A 12,921-nucleotide genomic window follows, 5' to 3' on the forward strand; every position below is an offset into this window, starting at 1 on the left:
ATCAGGGAGGGGAGCAACAGGGACTTGGCAAGTGTCAAGCAATGCGCTACATATACCTTTCGAGCCGTTAAGCTTTGCTTCTCACACATTTAGGGAAATATAGCTTATTTCAAGGGCCAACAGGAAATAATCTCCTTAACTGCAGGTATGTTTTGTGTAGCCTAAACTACGCAACTTTTAAACTGTGTTCTTAGCCGTGATAAAAACTTTTAGGCTGCAACACACAATTATACGTTTACAAATCCAAATCTATTTAATTACTAACTCATGTTTAAAAACGTCAGACATAACAGACAAAAACGTTCGCTTTCTTCATTTGTTATTGGCTAATGGTAGGTTTTTTGTTTTGTTTTTGTTTTTTTCAAATTTTAGATTTTAGATTCATATATTCATTAATTTATCTATCTGGTTTGACATCTATAATGTATGCCTATGATATGGCCTTTCAAAATGGTCATTTTTATTACATTACATTTAACTCATCCATGACAGCTGGGCCTTTATGTTCTTTAACAGTGTATTTTTGCATGTTTTCCAAATGGTTGTTTTAAGTCATAGCCTGACATCCAAAAACAAAATTATGTTTTTAACAGATTCACCATGCCTCGCTCATTTCTTGTAAAGAGCAAAAGATGTGCATCGTACAACGTGCACCGTGTTTGTGAGGATGTCCCGGCTGAACCAAGACACCCGTCATACACGGTCCCGGTCTCAAGTAAGTGGTAGATACATTCTTAGGTCTGTTTGTTCAACTTTTGCGATAAAAAATAATAGCGTCGCTTCAATTAATCACCTATTTGATTTCACTCTTTTATGAAAAAGTCACATTTTACAGCGTAAGATGGTCTCCAAACTAACATGTTACTTTTACGCATGTCTCCTGATAGGATATGAATTCCCCTATTTAGCCTATACTATTTGAAACAGACATATTTTGTTGTTCAGGTAACAGAACTGGCATAAAAGCTTAAGATACGGACTAAGAGCGATAGACTATAACGCAAATTCACAGCACTGTAATGGTCTATAATAAAACGCAAGGCATAATCATTTCAACGCCACGTTTCTGCCATCGCCGTTAAAGCGATGGTTAATCTCAAAGTGGCTTCTCTATTATGTCATATCTTGGTCACTAATCAACTTGTTTTCTTATTGAAAAAAAAATAATTTAACAGAAAACAAAGTTATAGATGGTCTGTTGGAGCGGTTTGCAAATATTTGCAAGTAAGGCTAAAACTTTAGATGGCTTACACAGCCCCAGGGTGGTGGTGTGGGCTTGCTTTAGCGACAGTTACAAGTTGGATCCTTGACGCTCAAGTTGAAGTCTCCTCATCATTGATCCTGCCACAGCCAGGCGGTTAGGGTGGATTATACGGATATGCAAATTGAAAGACGCTATAAGAAAAATCCTTCATTGTTTTTATCTTTGAGGGAATTTATCAACTTTTATTGCCTTTGACGGAGAACATGGTAAACAGATTTGACGTGCACCATGTTTGTCGCCAAACAATCAATTAATTTTAAACCACAGTGTAGTGAAAATAGAAGAAATGTTGAATGAATTCCATGTTGCCTAAAGAAAAAAAACTCTAATTAGCAGCTGAGCGTTTTTCAATCACACTTCACTTTCATGAAAAAGTAATTTATCTAACTAAACCCATTCATTTTGAATCAGTCTGAACCTAGTCTGAAACCTCATCAGTATATTTGACAGTGCCTAATATTTGATTCATCATCTACTCTTATAGCACTTGAACCCCTGGAACTTTCCAGGACTTTGTCCCAGGAAGAAGAATCACGGTCAGGTGGTATCCCCTCACACTTGGACTCCTTCAACAACATCAAGTTTGAGCAGGAGCCAGAGTGCCCAGTGCCATCACTCCCAGAGCCCACCCTGCCCCCAGTGACCCCAGGGAGGCCATTTTATATGTCAGGTAAGGACATGCTCTGTGACAATATCTGAGTAAGGCTACTTCCCTTCTTATCTTTCATGAAATATCTTTCAAGGAGAAATCAGGATGACAAATTCATATTCATATTCATATGCCAAGGATGAAAGTCTTCATAACTTGACAGGTGTTTCCTTCATCTTTTTGATATAACAGATCAGATCACTTTATCTATATATTCTATTCCTTGGTACCCGCATAAGGGGTTTGCATTTAGTTTGGTTATGTTGCTGATTGGATCAGAAACGGCCACAGCAATGAAGGGAAATGACTGAAAATGTTGTTGACATTTGTGGGTGTTCGCCTCAGGGTTTTTCTGGTCTAGTTGCTGATCAGATCATAAATGGGCAATAAATAAACTCGCCAAAACACTGACGAAGGAAGGTTGATAACACAAGTGAAATGTTCTCCTTAAATGATAGCAGAAGAATTAAGACTTTTGTATAATTTCTTCCAAATGCATTTTTTTATATAAAGTGTAAAAATGGTTGGTTGTAATCTAAAATCATGACTTGGACAATTATAATGACCACATCTGTCTGTCCCTCCATGTGCAGAACCTCAGCTGGCTGAGTTCCCTCCATACTACAAGCACTCCTATGGCTGGGAGCCTCTGCCCACACCCTTTGACTTCCCCCCGATGGGCTTTCCCTCCTCCCTGCTCCAGCACACTGCCAGCCTGTACGGGGCCCATCTGAAGCAGAGTCCCCCAGACACACCACAGCCCCTGGACTGCAGCACCCACTATTCACCTACCTCTGACACCTACCACTGCATTACCTGTGAGAAGGTCAGGCTTTATTTTGTCAACCCCCACCCCAGACAGACACACACACACACACACACACACACACACACACACACACGCACACACACACACACACACACATTCTCCCACCATCATCATCTGCCTAACGTATCCACAGAGAGATAGGGATTTGAAATATTGTCTCATATGGTCAGACCTGAATGATTTTAGAGACAATGCTGTGATTTAGTTTTTTTATTGTTTTGATATCCTTTGCAGCAGGCAGTTTTTAAGCACCATTTAATTCTGGTCCTTCAACAGACATTGCTTTCATTACAGTACAGTTCAGATATAAATTGTCTCCATCAGTGTGTGGCCTCCTCACCCAGGCATCAAACCCATGACCTGATGTTGTTAGAACGTTTTATTTACTTGTTTATCTATTTAATCCATGCACTGAGAACGGAGTACTCATGTGATGTGTTCTCTCAGGTGTTCTCCACTCCTCACGGACTCGAGGTGCATGTGCGACGCTCACACAGCGGCACCCGGCCATTCGGCTGCAGCATCTGCAGGAAGACCTTCGGCCACGCCGTCAGCCTGGAGCAACACATGAATGTCCACTCCCAGGTACGTATTTCTTGGAGCTCACATACAGTGTAGTGTGCAGACTATCTCCCTCCCAGGTACAGTCAATGACGAGCCAGGCTAGCTATCCGTATTGCCCCCCAGCATATCCAGTTTTCCTATGAAAAACAGGGAGGGAATCCAATTTGAAAATGAGATGAATGACTCTTGTGTTTCACCTGTGTTTGGTTAGGTCATGATTGTTGAAGGGATTTGGGTGGATAATGCACTATGCCACTGAAAAACAGTGATACTACTGTAAACATTTCCTCTTTATAAATCCTGCCTGAGACAAGATAACGAAAGGCCAGCAACAGGGAAAAAGCTAAGCTAGCATACAGTAGCCTGAAAAAGTTGTGGGATCAATACCCAGCTTCCACTGAGCAAGGCACTTAACCCTGAATTGCTCCAGGGACAATGACCCTTATAATATAATTGACATAGCCTATGTAAGTCGTTTTGGATAGAAACGTCTGCTAAATGAATAAATGTTTTCATTTTTGCAACCAGCGTGCACACACACACACACACACACTGTACAGTTAAAGCAGTAGTTGATGTAGTATTTGCACTGAACTGTTGATGCCATGTGTTTTTTTCTATTCTAAGGAGAGGACGTTTGAGTGCAAGATGTGCGGGAAGACGTTCAAGCGCTCCTCCACCCTCTCCACCCATCTGCTCATCCACTCAGACACGCGGCCCTATCCCTGTCAGTACTGCGGCAAGCGCTTCCACCAGAAATCTGACATGAAGAAGCACACCTACATCCACACAGGTCTGTCTGTGTGTGCGTGTGTGTGTGTGTGTGTGCGTGTGTGTGTGCGCTGGTGAACCTGGGAAGAGATGGTGGAAGGGACAGACATGTATCTGATGTGTGGATGTATATTTATTTTTTTCATCTAGGTTCAACCAGCCAAACAAAACAAAAAAAAAACCTGTGACCTAAGTGCTTACATAAGACATTATTGAGGGTGAATAGTTACAGATTATAAAATGAATGTATTCTACCATGTGCCGGGAAAGTTTTGGTTCATCTTATTTACATTTGGCTTTGATGGTGCCAGCATCTTTTGGTGGCAACCAAAGGTGTTTTGGTTTCAAGTCCTTTAAAGTGCTTCCAAGACTATAACGCAAATTCACAGCACTGTAATGGTCTATAATAAAACGCAATAATCATTTCAACGCCACGTTTCTGCCATCGCCGTTAAAGCGATGGTTAATCTCAAAGTGGCTTCTCTATTATGTCATATCTTGGTCACTAATCAACTTGTTTTCTTATTGAAAAAAAAAACTAATTTAACAACTAATTTAACAACATATTATAGATGGTCTGTTGGAGCGATTTGCAAACATTTGCAATTAAGGCTAAAACTTTAGATGGCTTCCACAGCCCCAGGGTGGTGTGTGTGTGTGTGTGTGCGTGTGTGTGTGTGTGTGTGTGTGTGTGTGTGTGTGTGTGTGTGTGCTGGTGAACCTGGGAAGAGATGGATATTTATTTTTTTCATCTAGGTTCAACCAGCCAAACAAAACAAAAATAATAAATATAAAAAAAGTAAAATAATAAAAAAAATTAAACAAATACATGACTGATTTGCATATTTTCCTGGTTGGAGGAGAGCATAGCTTGGTGAGTCAGAGATCACTGGAAATATGCAGACAGTTTTTGTGCAAATCTGTTCGACCTCAGCTCTTTGCCTGGAGACATTGTTGGTGTTTTGTGCTCAGAAGAGTAACTGATCGACAGAATCACTGCCCCTAACATGCAACATGTGTATGCGCTCCCACAGGAGAAAAACCTCACAAGTGCCAGGTGTGCGGCAAAGCCTTCAGCCAGAGCTCCAACCTGATCACACACAGCCGCAAACACACCGGCTTCAAACCGTTCGGCTGCGACATCTGCGCCAAGGGCTTCCAAAGGAAGGTGGACCTTCGCAGGCACCATGAGAGCCAGCATAGCCTGAAGTAGGCTGCAGCCAAGTGGGAGGGACGCAGAACAGACAAACGAAGTCCGGGTGGGACAGCGGGACACACCTGATCCTGGATCAGCCATCACCCTCTCTCCACTCAGGCCAGCGGGAGAGGCACTTTGACTCAGGGGTGGTGCATACAGTGTGGGTGCAATGTAATGATGCCAGTGGTTTACGCCTTCAAACTTTCAGGGACTGGAATCTACTGGGCTGGGCCCATGAGTCAATTTGGAGAAAAAAATTGAGCTAAATTTGTGAATGTAAATATATACACAAATTACTACTTTGTAATTGCTCCCTCCCTTCTTCCCACACAGAGAAGCCTAAAGTACAGATATTTATACATTCTTTGGTTTTGGAAACATTTATAGGGACAACAAAAGGAAGCATGCAACAATGACATCAGCACCCTTTCAAAATCATTTAGGTAATGAAAGTGTACAATCAGTGCTCTATTGTAATGCATATGAGTTTCCAATGAACTTCTGTAGTCTTCAGGAAATTTAGGGAAGATACAGAGAGGCTTCCGGCCACATCCACCTAGTTTCCCAGACCTTATCTTCACCTGAATGGAAGGTCATCACACTACAGTTTTCCAGGAAGAGGATTCCTTTCAACTCATCTAAAATGTCAGCCTCAATTTTATCAAGCCAAGCCAATTGTACAGAAAAAGCCTTGGCATCTGAAATAGAAAAGCTAAGCATATAGGTTACAGAGAATATCCTGGCATGAACCAATATCTCATTGTAGAGCTTTTATAGAATCTACCTGAAGCAAGTATCACAAAGGGCCAAAATCATGGTGTTTTTTATCAGTAATTATGGCTTCAAGTAAAAATCTGAAGTGAGAATGATATTTGTTTGAAGTTGTGGTGTTTGGGCTTATGTTTGCTTTTTTGCCTTTGCTGAGGTGACTTCACAGATGATATTTTTTTTGTGTATTTTGTAAATTGTGCCATATTACAGCAAAACTATTTAAAGTAAGTATTGTATGAATGGATGTCCACCTGCCAGTGGTGTTTATGTGACCACATGAAGAGATTAAGCATTATATTGTTTGTGTGTACACTGAATAAATGTAATTTTTCAAAGTATTTTACTTTTATCTAAGAGTATCCATCCTATTATTTCTTTTCTCCATCTTTCTCTGACCTTTTTCTCGAAAACAAATATATTCAAATGGCACAGTATAACTTTGCCCTGATAAAGTACTTGGAATACATTCTGCTTAACAAATAATCTAGGCTGCATTTAAATAATATAGTCAATACAATCAGAGTTATGCAATGTTCAGAATAACAATACAAGCAATAGCTCTATAGAAACAGGAAATCTATCTTAATCCTACCTGACACTGTCTTTAAAAGCCATGACACACAGAAAAAAACTCAATTCGAACAGGCCTCTGGTCTCAATTATTTTCTGTGTCACGGAACTATATTTGCCTTTCTCTCTCTCTCTCTCTCTCTCTCTCTCTCTCTCTCTGTCTGTGTATTCGTGTGAGTGTTCAAAAGGATCCGGATGCTAAAATTCCTGTCACCTACTGTGAAATGGCTCTCCTGTGAGCTGAGCCAAAGGCTCTGTGAAATCTCTGGTGAAATTGCAGATAGCAGCTCATTCAAATTTTTACCTGGAGCTCCATGCAAATATCCTGTCAACCAAGTTTATGTACTTCAAGGGTCTTTCAGAAGAGTGTATCATACAATACACCATATTATAATTACATTTTGGAAAACTATATGTCATCATAAATTAAATATGCCATCTTCTGGTTTTTAGTAGAAGACATTTTGTAACGCATCACAAAATAATTTTATGACAGACTTCCCAATGTGTAGGCTTGTGTAGTTGTTATGATGTACAACATTTGACTCAGGACTCCTCCACAGTGATATTCCTGGACAATGGGGTGTTGTGGACATATCTGTCCATGTAAATATTCTGCTCTATAGACCAGATTTGCCTACACCTATGATAGAAAAAAAAGATAAATATGTCTGTGCACACATGAGATCCAGAGAAACCATAGTTATTCTGTCCTGTGCATCCTGGTCAAAAGAAAGCAACTCCCATTGTTCTGAGTAGTTATTACCTTGAACATCAGCCACTACACCAGTAACTTAGTTTACTGGGAACAGGACAATTAATGGAGTTTAATTCTCTCTTGAGTTCTTGAACTAAATTTGTTTTGGGTAGGGTGGGTTGTTATGGTTCTACTCCTCAGCATGGCTTTGTGATGTGGTTTAAAAAACACCCTCTACATTTTACCTGCAAAAGACAATAACCACAGAGTGTGTAGTGAACACTGATGCATCCAGGAGCTAAACAGATGCATTCATGCCCGCAGCACTAAGAGATTCCTATTTAACTGTCTCTCGACGTGTTGACTAACTGTAACTTTTTACGCAGGTCATGCACCGCTTCATGCCATCACTTGGAAATAAGCACACAGGGAAATAGGAGAAGTGCACTGTGACAAAGCCGGTTACTGGGAGTTCCAGAGAAGCCCTTAATGCAAACACGGAGAAGGAACTCAGGTACAGATTCCTGGTGGACAGACAAGAGGGCGTTTCACACGAGTGGAGGGATGAGGTTCAAGTGATTCCTGGCAAACAAGTGGATTATTTTGCCCTCTAATGTCAACGACCAGTGTCACACCCGCAAAAACTGCAAACAACAGAGGAAGAGGAGGGGGGAGGAGAAAGGTGGGAGAAAAACATTACTGCCACGTCGCACTTTATGACCGGTGACAGCTGGTGGTGCTCCATGGACCTATCAAGAAATCAATAAAAGCTCTTTAAAAGTTAATATTGTTAAAGTTTATTGTTGTCTCTACTCACTTCCCTCGACTCCCAAGATGAGATTTTTCTCAATGGTATCACAAGAGAAATAAAAAATAGTCTTGATTTCTTTGCATGTAGAATCTCCCACATCACACATAAGCTGATATTTTTAATTGGTAAGCACCATGGTAGTGGTCAGAAGTTACAAGGACCACTTTTAGTCTGCGTGAGAAAGGCTGTACTGTTGCCAGCTGTGACTACTGACAACACATTATTGTTTAAACTTCCGTGTGCCATATGCATGAACATTTTGCACCTGTGGATAATTGTTTTTACAGTTAAAACCTAGAAGTGCGTAACACAACTGAACTAAACAAAGTCAAACTTGTTTAAACTAGGGTCAGCGGGTGGTGGGATTTAAGAGGAAATCAGTGTCCAAACAGAAGGCAAGGCTCCCAGCGCTGTCCTTGCACAGGTACAGTTGGTAAACAAATCTGTGGTGGCAATGCAAATAGCCATGTATATTACGACAGCAATGGGGTCTGCCACGGAACAGTTAGGGCTGCATCCTGTTGTGGGGAAACCGAGCAAATCAGAATCCTGCACAGCCCAGCCAATCAGAGCGAGCAGAGCGGGAAGGGCGATGGCCTTGAACAGGTTTTTGTTCCCGTGGGTTGGCTCTGGGTTAAAGGAAATGGGAATGCGTGTTCATACACACACACACACACACACACAAACACACACACACACACACACACACACACACACACATTTCTGTACCCAACTATCTTCCTCCCCACGTTGTCTATGATGTCTATGAGCACAATTAAGACTGACCTGACATTACAAACCAGCCTAAAATAGCTTTGTGAAACTGGCCCCTGGAAGACAGTGACTGTCTCACTGGGGCCAGTTCCTGTGAACATGCAAAGGGTTGGGAGGTAGAGTTACTATGGCAACATAACTGTAAAAACAACTGAAAGACTGTACAACTTTGATCTCCGATTGACTTTGGCGGAGTCATTTAACTTACAGTTATTGTGCACACAAACAGCGTAATATCAGCCCTCATACACCCATATGCTGATCTTCTTTAGGAAATACACAAACTTTTTATATTAATGTGTAGTGCAACTGAATTTATTATACAACTGCTTACAAACACACACACACACGCACACACACACACACACACACGCACACACACACACACACACACACACAGTTTAGGTGAGGAAGGAGTGAGAGAAGGGAGAAGGGAGATTTGGCTTGCAAATTTTATGTATGCAAAGCAACCTGGCTCAGGTCTGGTGGATGTCTATGCCGGGTGCCAGAGGCTAAATCCTCAGAAAGACCAGCATTAGAGGGGGAGCTGTCTTATCTGTGCAGGGACTCTCCCAGTCTTCTCTCTTCTGTTTATTTTCTTTTCATTTGTTTCCTTTTTATACCAGGTATTTTCACACTGTGTTGTTTTAGGTGGTATTCAAACTGTTGTGAACCAATTGAACTTTCCTTTAACTGTGTTAAGGACCTAATGAATCAAGAAATCATAAGATGAGCTGAGCAGAAGCATAGGCCCTTAACTCAGCCATTTCCTCTTTTTGGCAATACAAACATCAGAAGAAACATCAGGAGAATGAAAATTCAGGAATGTCAAGTTAATTATTGCAACAAATCCATGCTACTGCATGTTCATATATCTTCTCCACCTCAAATGTAAACATAATGGCAAAACAAACAGCCAGCTTAGCCAAGAATTTGCCTAGGCAAGTGTTACTGTGCATAGGAGCCTGACAGACCGAAGGAGTTAGAAATCTGACACAGGATTACGTCTGCCCAAAACAACAGTCATAAGCTTTGTCTGTTACAATAACTTCACAGTTCATTAGTGTTTTTGTTTGTGTAAAAAAAATGACAAATGATTCCTATAAGAGTGCATCTGAAAAAAAAAATTAAAATGCTGAAAACAAACTAAAAGTAGAAAAAATATAAATATTATAAGAGTAAACATGAAATTATATATTAAATCTGTACTGTATATTTGCATGCATAATTATATGTTTTTTCACAACAATGATGGCTTTTAATGCCTGTTTTTAAGTGGACGGTCTAATACGTCTCAATAATACTAGTTTACTGACTCTTACAGATAAGCTCTTATAGTAGACTACACATGATGGCCTATGCTCATGTACCAGGAGGAAAAGATTAGTGTAACTTACAATGGCTTTGTTAGTTCTGCAGGCTTTATTGAGTTCGACACTCTAAACGGCCTGAGATAAGAACAGACGAAGAAGATACAGCAGTTAATTTGACTCAGCACCATCCCAAAGCACACAGATTACTGGAGACAGACAGATAAGAGCCAATCATTATTTAAATCCAAAGGAGGCGAGTATTTACTTGTGCAAAGTTCCTCATAATTAGGAATAGAGAGCCAACCAGAGGTGAGTTGGGCCAAATGATGAGAGGGGAGTGAGAGGGGGAAAAGAGGAAACCGAAGTGTATCACCTCTGATTTCCCTATCAGGATGTGACATCTGCTGTTGAGCCATTGCTGCTTTCCAAGGTGCGGCACGGTGACACATTTCCCACTCAATCAAAGCAGTGTGTTGTGAACTTAAATTATGATCACAGCTGTCCATTCTACTGGTCTCTTTTACTGGGGTCAGCTAAGCTTAATAATGTGAAGGCCCTGTTTACTATTCAGGCTTCAGGCACTGAGCTGCACTAAACTGAAACAGACACAGCCGTATGAAATATGACATGTCAAATGAATTCTGAATTAACGCCCAAGTGAAGGAGAGCACAGAAAATGTCATATTGGCTATAAGTTAGTGGAAAACAGTGCATGCTAAAACAATATGGAGGCCTTAAAGGGCAGCAATAACAACTGGAGAAGTCAGAGAGGGATGATTTGTCTTTTTGCCTGGATACAGGAAACATGTCCCTGGTCACGTGACCTGAGTGGCTGGCAGGAGATACGGAGTGATTGACAGTTACTGGACAGCAGAGTAGGAAGAGCCTTCCCAGCATGTGAGGCATGAAGAGCATTTTTCACAGAGAAGCTTTCTATACAACAACCAAATATGGCATTGTGTGTTATCAGGAAGAGAGACCGGGGAAAAGTGTGTGCGAGACTGAGAGACATATGTCGTTAAGAGAGGGAAGAGGGAGGTGAAGAGAAATAGGATTAGAGCAATAGGGGGAAAAAAGGAAGAAGTGTGTCAAAAAAAAAGATAGTGTCTTGAACGAAAAGGAAACAAATGTTGAGGACCTCACATAGAACGGGAGTGAAATCTGAGGTCAGCAGAGGCCCGAGCAGCAGGCCGGGTTGTGATGCATGGGTGATAGGCGTTATCACATACGGCGCAGGCCATAACGGTCAAAACACGCAAGTGGTGCTGAAGGGAGGATCCAACAGCCGCAGTGCGCAGATAGAGATATACGCACCAGTAATCAGAAACACACAGAAACTACAGCAGCACTATAGTCAGCTAGCAAGACAGACCCCGTTCCACAAGACAAACACATTATGGACCAATGAGCAAATTAATTCATGCACACAAACACAAATTAATTCATGCACACAAACACACACAACATATACAACATAATGATCAACCTGCATGTTGTTTACAGTCCAAGTATACAAATTGCAATAAATGTATAGGATACTGTTTGACGTGTCTCTCCTGTTCTAAATAAAAATCAACAGATATGAAATTGATTGATTGCTTTATTTAGAGCCAAAAGCATTGAGATACTAGCCTGGCTAACGTCAGACCTCATCTCATTGAGATAGGGTCAGGGAACTAGACATTCATTTTCTCGTATTTGAAACGTGGTTTACGAATGCCCAGAGCCATTTATTGGGCGATACGAATGTCTATCAAATGCGTCTGTACGTAGCTCGTAACGGCTTCGGTGTGTCGTCACCGTCTTGCTGCCCTACCTCCGTTCTGTGATTGGTTCCTTCGTTGAGGTGAAAACGAAGTGCATAGAATCCAGGCTGCCTAGCAGCGTGAATAAAATCGCACGCGTAAGGCACCATGGGAAAACCCAGGCTATCGAGATACAGGACTCCCAGGGTGAAGACACTTTCATTTCAATAGACACAGGATAAATAAGATCAATGTTAACCTTACATCAGTGCACTGTTCACAAGTAAACTGAAACACACACACACACACACACACACACACACACAAGTCTGTGTGGCTGTGTGTGTGTGTGTGTGTGTGTGTGTGTGTGTGTGTGTGTGTGTGTGTGTGTAAGCAACATCACTGCCAAACACACACACCCTGACCGATTGTGACTGTCTTGTCTTACCCTCCTCTTCTACAAAGCAGCAATATCACTACACACACAAACACACACACACACCCTGCCAGCCTCCTTTAGCCCTCCTCTTCTACAAAGCTCAGAGTTTCATAAGACAGTATAGGAAGCCTTATCAGAGCGCTGGGAGTGGGTGACTCGGCAGTCAGGCTACAACAGCTGACACACGCCAAAAATAAATCCTTTAGTTGCTTTAGTTTAGTTTCTCTGTATCACACCACCAAAGACACAAACATCTGAAAAAGTTGGTAATTCGATGTGCCATCACTACAGTAGCAAATGTGGGGAAGAAATGAGTTCAGTGCTATTGATGGTTTTGGTCTGGACAGGCCATTTCATGCCACATTGAGTGGATTAGAGGTCCAGTTTAATGGCCTTATAAGAATCCAAATTAGATAGGTAGAGAAGAAATATAACGAGATATAAAGTAAACCTTGACAACCTATGCTCAAACACAGTGATACTAAGCTATATGCACATATTTGATTCAGTGAGCTGTGTGTTTAAA

General features: G+C 41.3%; 1 protein-coding gene across 1 annotated transcript; it reads left to right on the top strand.

Moving 5' to 3' along the window:
- gfi1b (growth factor independent 1B transcription repressor) lies at nucleotides 1–6,395 on the top strand. The gene is made up of 7 exons (XM_042058313.1): nucleotides 1–145; nucleotides 594–715; nucleotides 1,749–1,934; nucleotides 2,507–2,739; nucleotides 3,190–3,327; nucleotides 3,934–4,099; nucleotides 5,112–6,395. The coding sequence occupies exons 2-7, from the start codon at nucleotides 601–603 to the stop codon at nucleotides 5,288–5,290; spliced, it is 1,017 nt and encodes a 338-aa protein (XP_041914247.1). The 5' UTR covers nucleotides 1–145; nucleotides 594–600; the 3' UTR covers nucleotides 5,291–6,395.
- The last annotated feature ends 6,526 nt before the right edge of the window (nucleotides 6,396–12,921 follow it).

This window comes from Alosa sapidissima, chromosome 13 (genome assembly GCF_018492685.1).
Source record: "Alosa sapidissima isolate fAloSap1 chromosome 13, fAloSap1.pri, whole genome shotgun sequence".
Classification (NCBI taxonomy): domain Eukaryota; kingdom Metazoa; phylum Chordata; class Actinopteri; order Clupeiformes; family Clupeidae; genus Alosa; species Alosa sapidissima.

What these genes read in the sequence shown, in the direction of transcription:
- gfi1b (XM_042058313.1), top strand. Translation starts at nt 601, where the DNA reads ATGCCTCGCTCATTTCTTGTAAAGAGCAAAAGATGTGCATCGTACAAC. An exon ending in ATACACGGTCCCGGTCTCAA is followed by an intron (nt 716 to 1,748) that starts GTAAGTGGTAGA and finishes CTACTCTTATAG; the next exon opens with CACTTGAACCCCTGGAACTT. An exon ending in ACTGCATTACCTGTGAGAAG is followed by an intron (nt 2,740 to 3,189) that starts GTCAGGCTTTAT and finishes GTGTTCTCTCAG; the next exon opens with GTGTTCTCCACTCCTCACGG.